At 44.5% G+C, this 13,868-nt stretch overlaps 1 protein-coding gene across 3 annotated transcripts in view; it reads left to right on the top strand.

Annotated features, from left to right (window-relative positions):
• Positions 1–13,868, top strand: part of cbarpb (CACN subunit beta associated regulatory protein b) — a 263,276-nt gene that overhangs the window by 190,990 nt on the left and 58,418 nt on the right. For all 3 annotated transcript variants that reach the window (XM_086004615.1, XM_086004614.1, XM_086004613.1), the window contains one exon: positions 3,520–3,682. In XM_086004615.1, coding sequence (XP_085860741.1) covers positions 3,520–3,682 — 163 coding nt within the window. The remainder of the gene's footprint in view (positions 1–3,519; positions 3,683–13,868) is intronic.

Raw genomic sequence — 13,868 nt, forward strand, 5'->3', positions numbered from 1 at the left:
TGACAATCTCTTTGGCTATTCCTTTCTTTCTGTGGTGCTTGGAGGTTGAAAAGAGGATTATGAGGCACGTTTTCTTGCACCGGAGGTGGACTGCCCTTATTCACGTATATTTATGCTTCCATCTGTACAGACCCAAGAACATCTATGTGGGAATATTTAAGGAAAGAAAGAAAGACTTGCATTTATATAGCACCTTTCACGACCTCAGGACATCCCAAACCACTTTACAGCTAATGAAGCACTTTTGAAGTTTAGTCATTGTAAGAAACACAGCAGCCACTTTGCACACAGCAAGCTTCCACAAACAGCAATGAAATAATGACCAGATAATCTGCTTTAACCATGTTGGTTGATGGATACATAACCCTCCATCCCTGCACTTCCTGCAGAAGCACCTCCAATGCAGCATCTGAAAACGGAGACATCATCCAGCAAAATTTCCTGGCCAATGCTTTCCTCTCTGCCCAGCAAGCAATACAAGCCCTTTAAATATCAGATGCAGTCCTTAAAGAGCTGCAGCTGCACATAATTTCCTCATTCCTGTTGACAGGGAACTCCCGGCTGGAGGACCTCCTCGTGGGTCTGCTCCAGGGCCTGGCAAAAAAAGCCATTAATTGGTCCAGGCAGCGGGCGGTCGAGGGGGTCATCCAGCCAGATTGCCTCCCTCTCTTCCGCGGCCATGTTCGCGCCCGGGTGGCCCTGGAGATGGAGCACGCGGTGTCCGCCGGCGCGCTCGAACACTTTCGTGACCGGTGGGCTCCGCGGGGACTGGAGTGCATAATCGGTTTAAACGACGAAATTTTAATTTGATTTGTTAAGTTTTATTTAAAGGTTTATTAGAGTTTTATTTACAGTTTATTTGTTTAATTTATTTTGTCTTACAAAAAGAGGACAGGGAACTCCCACCAGCAATCTCAATTGTTGTTCAGGAGTTCACTATGAATATTTAGTTAAATTTACCACGCACAGTTTTGGGGAACACAAAGCTCACTCCACTCCTGTCCTGCTGTTTAAGCAGTTTAAATATACTTAAAAGTCATTTGATTGAAATTCACCCACAAGGTGTGTTTTGTTCTTTTATGAGAGATGTTAGCATGTGTGCAAATCTGTACTAGTGATATGGAGTGTCTATGAGTGAAGATGACACCATGTATATGGTATCTCTATTGAAAACAGACTGAGCTGTTCCAGATATTGTGCAAATGCTTTCAAATAACAAAACTTTAGTGTGAGAATCTTCATACATCTCAAACTGATCAGGATTTATGAATAGCTTTCAATTGGGTTCCAGTTAGCATTATTTTTGCCCACACAATAATGGGTGTTTAAATCTGTCATTATAGAAGATGATCATTAAGAGGAACTCCTTGTTGTCTTATAGAACTGTGCAGGACATGTAGAACATTTACACCTGTCAAGGCAGGGTAATACAGATTTGGGCATTTCATGCTATGCAACATGTGGAGAGAAAACACATTTAGGCATTTTAAGTGTAGGGAATGGGTGGCACAGGATTAAAGCACTGTCTATTCGCCTCAAAGAGCTGGATTCTAATTCCGGCAAACTCATGCGATGAAAGTTCCTCCTGCTGACAGTTGGATGTGTTTTAAGTAAAATGAGTTTGGATGGTTTCAATCCAGTTCTTTGTGAGCAGGAGTCCACAGTAAAGGACTGTCCAAACCATAGCACTAATTGACATAAATCTAGCATTCTTACTGTGAGCAGCCAGAAGGATGGCTGTTGTGGGAAATGGAAATGTCACATTGGTGCAATCTGGAGTCCTGTTTGAAAATATGTTGTCAGAGCAGTGTAGAGGGAGTCTTTTTTTGGATGTTATGTGTCATATCTGACAGTGACATTAGATACATAAAATAGAAAATGTTCCTTTCCCAACACTGACATCCTTCAATTTGATCAGCACATACAAACCCCCAATGAAAAACAAACCAAGTCCTTGAATAAAATGTCTGTCCACAGCTTTTCTGTTCACAGCATCACATGAAGCTATAGGTTAGATAGAAAATATAAGGAGAGTTATGAAAATCTAGAGTCATGTAAACACTGAGCAAGGCGATGAGTCACAGGAAATGATATTGTGACTTGTGGGTAGGGGAATAGGAGGAGTATTAAATTATAATGCCCTGGATTTTGCGGTCGTCATGACGGTGAACTATCAGCATTCGCCGTCATTACTTCTCCATTTTGATAAAAATGACTAGATTTTTAAAATATTTTTTTAAAAATTGAAGTTTGTTTATGATATTTCAACTTCTATCTTAACCCCATGTGTATGTCCCAATCTTTATTTTGCTCTCTGTAAAAAATGTAAAAAGTGAATTGATAATTATTATTTCCTGGTTTGCTGTCTGTGAGAATTCTTCAATGTGATTGGCTGCTTAGACAGCTTGATGACCTCACTGCAGCTCTACACTGGGGATCCCCTGTTGACAGCGCTACAATCAATTTAATGTCGAGAAACCTAAAGCTTTAGCCTCAGAGATCGCAAGATCTTTGTGGGCAGCTTTCTTCAAGGTCAGCGGCGATCACCGTCGCTTCGCCACTGACTGCAAATTCTGGGCCATTGTAATTTGGGGGAGGGGTGGAAGGGGGAGTATTACCGTTTGGAAAATAACTGTGTTCTGAAACTGCATCTGTTATATATAACAAACACCTTGCAATACCAAACCTTAACTACATTAATAGAGGGGAGTCCCTGATGGATTGACAGAGAGGGCTGGATTTTGATACTGGAGGCGTGTAGAAGGCGGGACTACAACTTTTGGGGTTGTAGTCCCGCCTCCATGGAGTTGTGGCCAACCCACGTGATTTTCACTTGATTGACCTTGTTGAGCCCGCCTAGCGGGCTCAGCAGGCCAATTAAGGGCCACCCGGCAACAGGAGACATCACAGATTGACATTTCATCTGTCAAGAGCTTTTGACAGATGAAATATCAGTATTTGACAGCTCTTTGAAGCTGTCAAACACTGACAATCTGTACACTAAGTTAATTCCTTCCTCTCAGGCTGATTTAGAGATCTCTCCAGAACAGAAAGCTGAATGCTGCAACTTTTGACAGCTCACGGCCATTCTGCTTTCTGTTCCGGTGAGATGAGGGACTCCCGAGACCTGAAGGAAAGAAGGCTGTAAAGGTAAGTAAAACTTATTTAAACACTTTACACACACCAAACACACTTACCTCTGCACTCATGCACCCATCACTCACCTGAACACCGGACATCTCGAATTCTCCAAGCCCTTCAGCCCAACGGTCCGCCTCGCTAGTGTAAGTGGGTTGTATTTTTAAGAGGGCCTCTAGAGTTCCACCTCAAGGCCAGTTTCTTCAGCAAGAGAATGTAGATTCCAAGGCTGTCTCTCTACCACTCTACTATGTACACTGAGTAATGTACTGATAACTATGAAAAAATTGTTATGTCCAAAAGCACAATTGCAGTTTTGTTTAAAAAAAAAAGAAATATATAGTTAAAGCTGTTTTAAGTTTTGGTTCTTTCTTGTTTCAGAAATCACAATCAAAGTTGATGATTCCGAGTGTCTGTCAACCGGCAGCTATCATGACCTGGAAACAGAGCGATTTCTTTCCACCTGTTCCACTGGCCGCAGAGTTTCTTTTAATGAAGCATCGCTATTCGACCACGGGAAGAAAGCACAGGAAAAAGGACGGAGGTACCGCATGTACTAACCCCAGTATTAGCAAAATGCTAATTGACATAAGTTTTGATTTTTAGCTTGGAAGAACCAACACATCCCTCAGTCCATCAAAGTCAAAGAGATCCTAATCAGTGAAGTGTTTATGTTCCAGACAATAGCATAGGTGAAAATTTGACCCAAGGTAATTGCGAAACCTAAGTAAAAGATCAAGCATGGCCTTAAACACCCTAGGCAGTCAGCTCAGTAACATTTTTTCTATTCTAAATTGTAAGGCCTGAGGAGTTCAAGGAAGGATTGAAAGCTAGTATGCACACTGAAGGAAGGTTGAGCACAAAACCTTATTACACGTACACAACAAAGACAAGAATTAGAAAAGCAACTTACTAAAATGTATGTGTAATGTAACAGTAAAATATCATAAACTGTGGGTGCCCACTTTTGCTGGACAGGGTGGCTGCGTCTAACCCTGGCTACAGCCTTTGGGCCAAGCTATATAGTGCCGAACACCACCAAGCTGAAAGAGTAGGAGCGAAGACGAGGTGATTCAAGCAGTAGTGATTGGGTGATGCCAGTGTTGGTTTTTGAAAGCTTGTAGACTGTAGAAGAAATGCAAGACTGAGGGAGTTCCACAATTTTGAGATCTGGGGAAATAATGAATTAGAGTAGGAAATTGTGTGATGAGTCTTGTGGCGATGCAAGAGGAAGGAAGAGCATGTTGCAGTTCGTGTTTCTTGATGAATAGAGGAATCTGTCATTTTACAATCAATCCAAACTCAGCCCACATTAAGGGGGTGATTTTATCAATGGGGACGTGATGGAGGCGGGACTGCTGCTTGTCGGGTTTTAGTCCCGCCTCCATCGACGTCCAGCCAACCCATGCTATTTTCCCTTGATTGACCTTGTTAAGCCCGCCCAGCGGACTTAGCAGGCCAATTAAGGGAAAGCCGGTGACAGAGAACGTCAGCGTATGACATTTCATCTGTCAAAAAGTTTTGACAGATGAATTGTCATCATTTGACAGCTTTGAGAAGCTGTCAAACACTGACAATCTCTGTTCTTTGGTGAGTCCTTGTACTCAAGACTCACCAAACCTCTTTCCTGAGCAGAAATCAGATGGCTGTTGCATCGGAGAATGCAGCAGCCATTCTGTCATCTCTGCCGTGGAGATGAGGCAGCTCCGCAGCCTAAAGGGATGAAGCCTGGAGGAAGAATCAAAGGTAAGTAATCTTATTAAAACACTTTAGACTCACCTCACACACTTACCTCTCCATACTTGCACTCATCACTCATCTGCACACTGGACATCTCGACCCCTCTGACCCCCGCAGACCCACGGCTCGCCTCGCTGACCCTGGCGAGGTTCGGAGCCGTTGGGAAGCCCACACTTTAGGGCTCAAAATAGGGATTAGCCAAAAAACTGCCTGTTAACAGGCAGTTAATTGGCACTAATCCCCTTCCCGCCTCGAGGAGTCGGGACCCAGTGCGGGCGGGTACCCGCCTCCTGGGAAGATGGCACAGAGGCGGGTTGGGAACGTGATGGGTACCCGCTCCCAGATTCTGCCATTTTCCCAGCAGTCCCGCCTCCATACCTGCCTCCCAGGGCTGGGAAAATCACCCCCTAAGCCTCAGTTAAACCTGTTCCGCCTTTCTATTAGCTCATGGCTGATCTGCATCTTAACTCCTTCTACCCGCCTTGGTTCGAGAACCCTTATACCCTTGCCTAATAATAACCTATCAATCTCAGTTTTAACATTTTCACTTGACCTTGCCTCAACAGCTATTGGGGAAGAGAGTTCCACATTCCGCGTTGACTCTCTTTTATGACTGGTACCACACTCTCCTCTCACTGCTTTTCTAATTTTATTTCATTACATTTTTTCCGGTTTGGATTTCTTTTGGCATCATTATCATGATCAAACTTGGACAGTGACCATTTAAAACAACTGTATTTAGATTTGACCCCACACAGCCCACTTCTGCGTGGAGATAAATTAAAGAAGTCGGAAAGATAGACTGGAAGAAATGTTGCAAAACAAATGTGAAGGGATTACTAAATCAATTACCTAAGGCCAGGACAATTCGCGGGTTCAGGCATGCTTGCTTATTAAATTCAGCTTAGTTGTGGCTGGCTGAAATGCTTTAACTAGAAAATTCTTGGCACTAAATTGGCTCTTATGCAATGCCATGGGATAGATTACAGAAAAGGAGAGGGAATGGCTTAGCGATTTGAAATTGTTGGATAAATAAACATTTAATTGTTACGATAATTTCTGGGTTGCTTTCCACTTTCAACGAATCAGTTTTATAGGACACATCAGTAGGGAAAAGTGTTTGTATAATGATCCAGAGGGTGGGGGCTGACCCTGATAATTCATATACAGTATGATGAATGTGTGGCTCCAATGACTGACCAATTTAACAAAACATAAAACTAGGCTGCAAGAATTAGCCAGATCAGTGATTGATCATCTATACCAACGTATCTACTTATAGAATAATTCACATTTTGAAATGAATACAAGATAGACATTTTATCGAAGAACTGAGATGTCATCGTGAACCATGAGAGGGAGGATTGAGTAGGCTATGGTCAACCCTAAAATGCGATTCCTCGAATCACTCCCATGTATCCCTTTTTTATAATTATTTTTGGTGTGGTGAAATATATTGTAGAGTTTGGCAGTTTCATTTCATTATTTTACGTGTACCAGAAGGAGACACGAGAGTCACCTTGTGATAGTGTTCGCACTGGTCAATTACCAATTGTTATGGAATCAATCCAAGTTTATCAAATGATAATCAAAGAAATAATAGTCCGTATGTATTCCAAATTAAATATTTTTCAAGCATACTCCTGTTAAATACTTGTCAAACCTATTCAAGATGTCTTGGGGTAGAAATTGGTAGGCATTGAGCCCGTTTTCCAGGCGTAAAATGGATGCAAAGCACACCGATTTAGGAGTAGATTGCCTGTGCCCAACCTGCACAGGACTTTGTCCCACTACACAGGCAGGTAACGGGTCTGACCCGCTCAGGATTTTTCAGCAGCCCCCACGACTGTCAAGGAAAGGCAAGTATCATGTTTTTGAAACGTTCCTGTGGAGCCAGAGGCAGGAGTGCTCCTCCGACTCCACAGGAGCCACGATCACACACCGCGCACTACCGCGCCCCCCCCATAACCCGCTCAAATCTCCCCCTCCCAGGACTTACCTGATAACTGCCGCCAGCAAGGCAGGCGGCCTGACATTGATCTCTTCACTCGGGCGAGTGGCCATGGAGGCGAGACCAGTGCTGACAGCTTGCACTGGGTATGCTGACGAGGCCTGAGGACTAAATTCCATCAGTCCTTCTGCCTCTCGGGTCAGGCGCGCACTTCTCTGGGTCTGGAAATCGACCCAGACCAAAATTACCCCATTATACTCCTCCCGTTCCCAGCTTTTCCCTAATTTCGAAGGATAATAAGGGAATATTCCCTCTGTTTGCTATTTGTAGCCAAATCATAAACACGGCCTCACATTTATCAGTTTTCCACAAATAGTGGCCAGAGGAAATCTTCCCCCAGTATTGCTTCATTCAGTGCTGTTAGATGATTTTGGTATCATTATTAATGCTGTTATTGCCTATGGGGCAAAACTCTGCACAAGTATTTGAGCCCTGAGACTGAGGGCTGAATTTTACCAATGGAGGCGAGTAGGAGGCGGGACTCCCACTTTTGGGGTTGTAGTCCCGCCTCCATCGAGATGTGGCCAACCCACTCGATTTTCCCTTGATTGACCTTGTTGAGCCCGCCCAGCGGGCTCAGCAGACCAATTAAGGGCCACCCGGCAACAGGTGATGTCACAGATTGACATTTCATCTGTCAAGAGCTTTTGACAGCTGAAATATCAGCGTTTGACGGCTCTTTGAAGCTGTCAAACACTGACAATCTGTACTCTAAGTTAATTCCTTCCTCTCAGGCTGATTTAGAAATCTCTTCAGAACAGAAAGCAAAGGCTGCAGCTTTTGACAGCTCATGGCCATTCTGCTTTCTGTGCTAGTGGGCTGAGGGACTCCCGAGACCTGAAGGAAGGAATCCTGCATTAGTAAGTAAAGGTAAGTAAAACTTATTTAAACACTTTACACACACCAAACACACTTACCTCTGCACACATGCACCCATCACTCACCTGAACACCGGATATCTCGAACCCGCCAAGTCCTTCAGCCCGACGGTCCGCCTCGCTAACTTGGCGTGGTTTGGAGCCGTCGGGCAGCCCACACTTCAGGGATAAAAATAGGGATTAGGCTAAAAACTACCTGCTAACTACCTGTTAACAGGCAGTTAATTGACACTAATCCCCTTCCCGCCTCAGGGAGGCGGCTCCCAGCACAGGTCGGGTACCCGCCTCCTGGGAAACGGGCACGGAGGCGGGTTGGGGGCGGGATGGGTTCGTGCCCCCCGATTTCGCGATTTTAACACCCCACACACCTCCATTACCGCCTCCACGGCCCTGGGAAATTCTAGCCCTGAGATTGTGGGCTGGATTTTGTCAATGGGGGCGCGTTGGGGGCGGGACTGCTGGTTGTCGGGTTTCAGTCCCACCCCCAATGACGTACGGCCTTCCCACGCTATTTTCCCTTGATTGGCCTTGATAAGCCCGCCCTTAACCGGCCAATTAAGGGAAAGCCGGTGACAGAGGACGTTAACGTATGACGTTTCATCTGTCAAAAATTTTTGACAGATGAATTGTCAGCGTTTGACAGCTTTGAAAGCGGTCAAACACTGAATATCTCTGTTCTAAGGTGAGTCCTTGTACTGAAGGCTCACCAAAACCTTTTTCCTCAGCAGAAATCAGATGGCTGCTGCATCTGAGAATGCAGCAGCCATTCTGTCATCTCTGCCATTGAGATGAGGCAGCTCCGGATCCCCAAGGGTTGAAGCCTGCAGGAAGAAGCAAAGGTAAGTAAACTTTTTCTAATGCTTTACACTCACCTCTCATACTTACCTCTCCAGCCTTGCACCCATCACTCACCTCCACAGCGGACTTTTCAATCCCTCTCACCCCCGCAGACCCACTGCTCACCTCGCTGACCCGGGTTCACAGCCATCGGGAAGCCTGCTCTTGCAGGGGTAAAATGGGGAAAAGCCTCAAAACTGCCTGTTAACTACCTGTTAACAGGCAGTTAATTGGCTCTAATCCCCTTCCCGCCTCGAGGAGATGGGTCCTTGCGCGAGTCGGGGACCCGCCTCCCGGGAAGATGGCACGGAGGCAGGTTGGGAGCGGGGTCGGTACCCGCTCCCAGTTTCTGCCATTTTCCCGGCAATCCCACCTCCATACCCGCCTCCCAGGGCTGGGAAAATTCCCCCCATGTGTTACTGTTTTTAATTCTTTCCCTCTCGCCTATTACTGTACAGGAAACTTTGTGCTATCCGGCACCGACGAGACCGAGCTGTTGCCGTTCCCTCAAAACTGCCGGACACACCAGCGTTAATGTTGAAGCATACGGAGCTTTTCATCTCCGTATCTGACAACAAACACTGTTGCTTAGCAACAGTTTCTAAACAGTCGGCCCATAACTTGGAAGCGTCTCTGTAGCTTAGCAACAGCTTCAGAGAGACTTTCCAGAGCCTGACTGTTGAAAAAAAAGCCACGAGAAAAGCCACAAGAAGAAAAAAAAGCTAACAAAACGGCCCCTGATTTTTGCCGGTGGCTCGAGCTTGCCGGACATTTAGCCTCCGGATAACACAAAGTTTCCTGTACTTGGAATATGTCGTGGGGAACAGCCTCTGAAGTTCTGCTTCAAATATAGTTTAGAAAATCCACACCCAGATCGTTGCTTTGTTCAAGTGAAAGTTAGATTACCATCTTAGTTCGGATCCTTCATCAGAAAGCAAAGGCCTCCACCCAAAACATTCTTCTTCTCTTTCAGATGCTGGATGACCTGCCTATCCAATATTTCTACTTTTATTTCAGATTTCCAGCAATTATAGTTTTTCTTTCTATCTTCTTATTCTATTCCTGTTTTCTCTCCCTTCTAAGGCTCTCCCTCTTCTCCCCATGATAATTACAGTCTTCCCATAATATATGACTGATGGATAGTGCCCAACAGTAGCTCAGGGGCAATCTTCCTTTGGTGCTTTTCCTTCCCTTCATTTGGAATAATCCCTTCCTTCCTCTTGATGACCGGGCCGAGACTGGCCATTTGCGCTGTTAATTCTATCTAAAATTTGTACTTCCTGAATGGATTTGGCTGTGTAAAGAGGAAGTTCAGATTATTAGGATCTGAAGTACTCAACTTCAACAAGTGCAAATCACAAAAGCCTTACCATACATATATACTCCTTTTAATTTTATTCACGGAAACTGTAAATTACCAATGATTTGCCAGTACTTGGAACTACCACAGACCCTGTGACGAGGGGACACAAGCACTGTGATACAGTATAACCAGAAACGTAATATAAATCAGACTTTAATTGGTGGCAGGCTACTGTAAGGTTATTTTTCGCAGCGACATACCTGGCTGTCTACCACATAGTACAATAAATTATAATGCTGCTTATTTTCCACCGAGACTCGGGATCAAATCCAGCTAGGCAGCTTTCCTATATTAGGGATTTTAACCCATTATAGGGAGTACTAGGGCTAACAGTGTGGAGTAGTAAAGTGCTCTCACATTCACATTTCAGCCATATACATCAGCTGTGTACAATTAGAGTAAGGCCCTGAAATTTCATAGAGATTCTCCTGGTTTCCCGCCAATAAAGCGGACGCCCCAGAGAAATGCCAACAATGGCTCTTTATGTCATTTTTCTGAGGGGCTCCTCTGGTCTCCTGCAGTAGTTAGGGCAGGACTGGGAGAAGCCCTGTAGAATTTCCAGGTCTAAGTCTTTAGAAATAATTTGAATTAATAGTAATAAAACATATTTTACCTGCCTTTCAACGTTAATTTTCTTCAAAAAATAAAAACACGAAATCGTTCAGGGGTCTCGCCCCTGATGACTGCCTAGCAACCCCTGCTGAAAGTGTGCATGTATGAACATCAGGTTGCAGGCATAGAAACATAGAAGATAGGAGCAGGAGTAGGCCATTCGGCCCTTCGAGCCTGCTCCGCCATTCAATGAGATCATGGCTGATCATCCAAATTCAGTACCCTGTCCCTGCCTTCTCCCCATATCCCTTGATCCCTTTAGCCTTAAGAAATATATCCAACTCTTTCTTGAATATATTTAATGAACTGGCCTCCACCACCCTCTGTGGCAGAGAATTCCACAGGTTCACCACTCTCTGGGTGAAGAAATTCCTCCTCATTTCAGTCCTAAATGGTTTACCCCTTATCCTTAAACTATGACCCCTGGTTCTGGACTCCCCGGCCATCAGAAACATCCTTCCTGCATCTAGTCTGTCCAGGCCTGACAGAATTTTATAGGTTTTGATGAGATCCCCTCTCATTCTTCTAAACTCCAGTGAGTATAAGCCCAATCGACACAATCTCTCCTCATACGTCATTCCTGCCATCCCAGGTATCAGCCTGGTGAATCTTCGCTGCACTCCTTCCATGGCAAGAACATCCTTCCTCAGGTAAGGCAAACAAAACTGCACACAATACTCAAGGTGCGGTCTCACCAAGGCCCTGTACAACTGTAGCAAGACATCCTTGTTCCTGTACTCGAACCCTCTTGCTACGAAGGCCAACATATCATTGGCCTTCTTAACCGCCTGCTGCACCTGCATGCTTACCTTCAGCGACTGGTGCACAAGAACACCCAGGTCTCTTTGCACTTCCCCTTCTCCCAATCTATTGCCATTCAAATAATAATCTGCCTTCCTGTTTTTGCCACCAAAGTGGATAACCTCACATTTATCCACATTATAGTGCATTTGCCATGTTTCTGCCCAATCACCCAACCTGTCCAAATCGTACTGGAGTTTCACGACATCCTCCTCACAGCATACCCTCCCACCCAGCTTTGTGTCATCTGCAAATTTGGAGATATTACATCCAATTCCCTCGTCCAGATATTAATATATATTGTGAACAGTTGGGGTCCTAGGACCGATTCTTGCGGTACCCCACTAGTCACTGCCTGCCACTCGGAAAACGACCCGTTTATTCCAACTCTTTGCTTTCTGTCCGCCAACCAATTCTCTATCCAAGTCAATACCTTGCCCCCAATCCCATGTGCCTTAATTTTGCACGCTAATCTCTTATGTGGGACCTTATCGAAAGCCTTCTGAAAGTCCAAATATACCACAGCCACTGGTTCTCCCTTATCTATTTTACCAGTTACATCCTCAAAAAATTCCAGTAGATTAGTCAAGCATGATTTACCTTTTGTAAATCCATGTTGACTTTGTCCGATCCTGTCACTGCTTTCCAAGTGCTCTGCTATTACATCTTTTATAATGGACTCTAGCATTTTCCCCACTACCGATGTCAGGCTTACCGGTCTATAATTCCCCGCTTTTTCTCTACCACCTTTTTTGAATAGTGGGGTAACATTAGCTACCCTCCAATCCATGGGTACTGTTCCAGAGTTTATCGAGTTCTGGAAGATGACCAGCAATGCATCTACTATTTCTAGGGCCACTTCCTTAAGTACCCTGGGATGTAGATTATCAGGCCCTGAGGATTTATCGGCCTTCAGTCCCATCAATTTTCCTAACACCATTTCCCTACAAATACTGATTTCATTCAGTTCCACCCTTTCATCAGACCCTATGTTCCCCAGCATCTCTGGGAGGTTATTTGTGTCCTCCTTTGTGAAGACAGAACCAAAATATGTATTTAGTTGGTCTGCCATTTCTTTGTTCCCCATTATAAATTCCCCTGATTCTGACTGCAAGGGACCTACGCTTGACTTCACCAATCTTTTTCTCTTCACATATCTATAAAAGCTTTTATAGTCAGTTTTTATGTTACCTGCAAGCTTACTCTCATATTCTATTTTCCCTTTCTTAATTAATCCCTTTGTCCTCCTTTGTTGAATCCTAAACTTCTCCCAATCCTCAGGATTATTGCTTTTTCTGGCCAATTTATATGTCCTCTCCTTGGATCTTATGCTATCCCTAATTTCCCTTGTTAGCCACGGTTGAGCTACCTTTTTTGTTTTATTTTTATGCCAAACTGGGATGAACAAATTCTGTAGCTCATCCATTCGGTCTTTGAATGTTTGCCATTGCCTATCCACCGTCAACCCTTTGAGTGCCATTCCCCAATCAATCCTACCCAACTCACTCCTCAGACCATCGTAGTTTCCTTTATTTAAATTGAGGACCCTAGTCTCTGAGTCAACTACTTCATTCTCCATCTTAATGAAGAATTCGATCATATTATGATTGCTCCGACCCAAGGGGCCTCGTACAACAAGATTGCTAATTAATCCTTTCTCGTGACATAATACCCAGTCTAAGATGGCCTGATCTCTGGTTGGTTCCTCGACATATTGGTCCAGGAAATCATCCCGTAAACACTCCAGGAATTCCTCCTCCACAGTGTCGTTACTAATTTGGTTGGCCCAATCTATATGTAGATTAAAGTCACCCATGATGACTGCTGTGCCCTCATTGCACGCTTCTTTAATTTCCCTTTTAATGCCATCCCCAACCTCCGCCTTACTGTTTGGAGGTCTATATACCACTCCCACTAACATTTTTTTCCCCTTAGTATTCCTCAATTCTACCCATACAGATTCCACATCATCAGAGCTAATATCCTTCATTACAATTGTGTTAATCCCTTCTTTAACCAGTAATGCTACCCCACCTCCCTTTCCTTTTTGCCTATCTTTCCTGAATATCGAATACCCCTGAATGTTGAGTTCCCAGTCTTGGCCATCCTTGAGCCACGTTTCCGTAATCCCAACCAAATCATATTCGTTTACCGCTATTTGAGCAGCCAATTCATCCACCTTATTACAAATGCTCCTCACATAATTGGGCTCATCTGTAATGCCTCACATGGTTGAATGCCTTGCATACACTCACTGTCAAGGCTCACGCATGAATAATGGCCACTTGGTAAGACGGTGCCTGGCACAAGAAGCCAGTACCCTTCAGCAGAGAAGAGGAGGGCAGAAAGGTGGTGGAGAAAAACTGGTGCAAAAGAAATGTTGGTTTTAAAATGTGACTACAAACTCTGTTCCCTTGCCACTGACTCCATACCTCTCCCTGGCAACTGTCTGAGGCTGAACCAGACTGTTTGCAACTTTGTTGTCATA

Source organism: Somniosus microcephalus, chromosome 13 (genome assembly GCF_052327205.1).
Source record: "Somniosus microcephalus isolate GS21.2 chromosome 13, FLI_Smic_1.0, whole genome shotgun sequence".
Taxonomy (NCBI): Eukaryota; Metazoa; Chordata; class Chondrichthyes; order Squaliformes; family Somniosidae; genus Somniosus; species Somniosus microcephalus.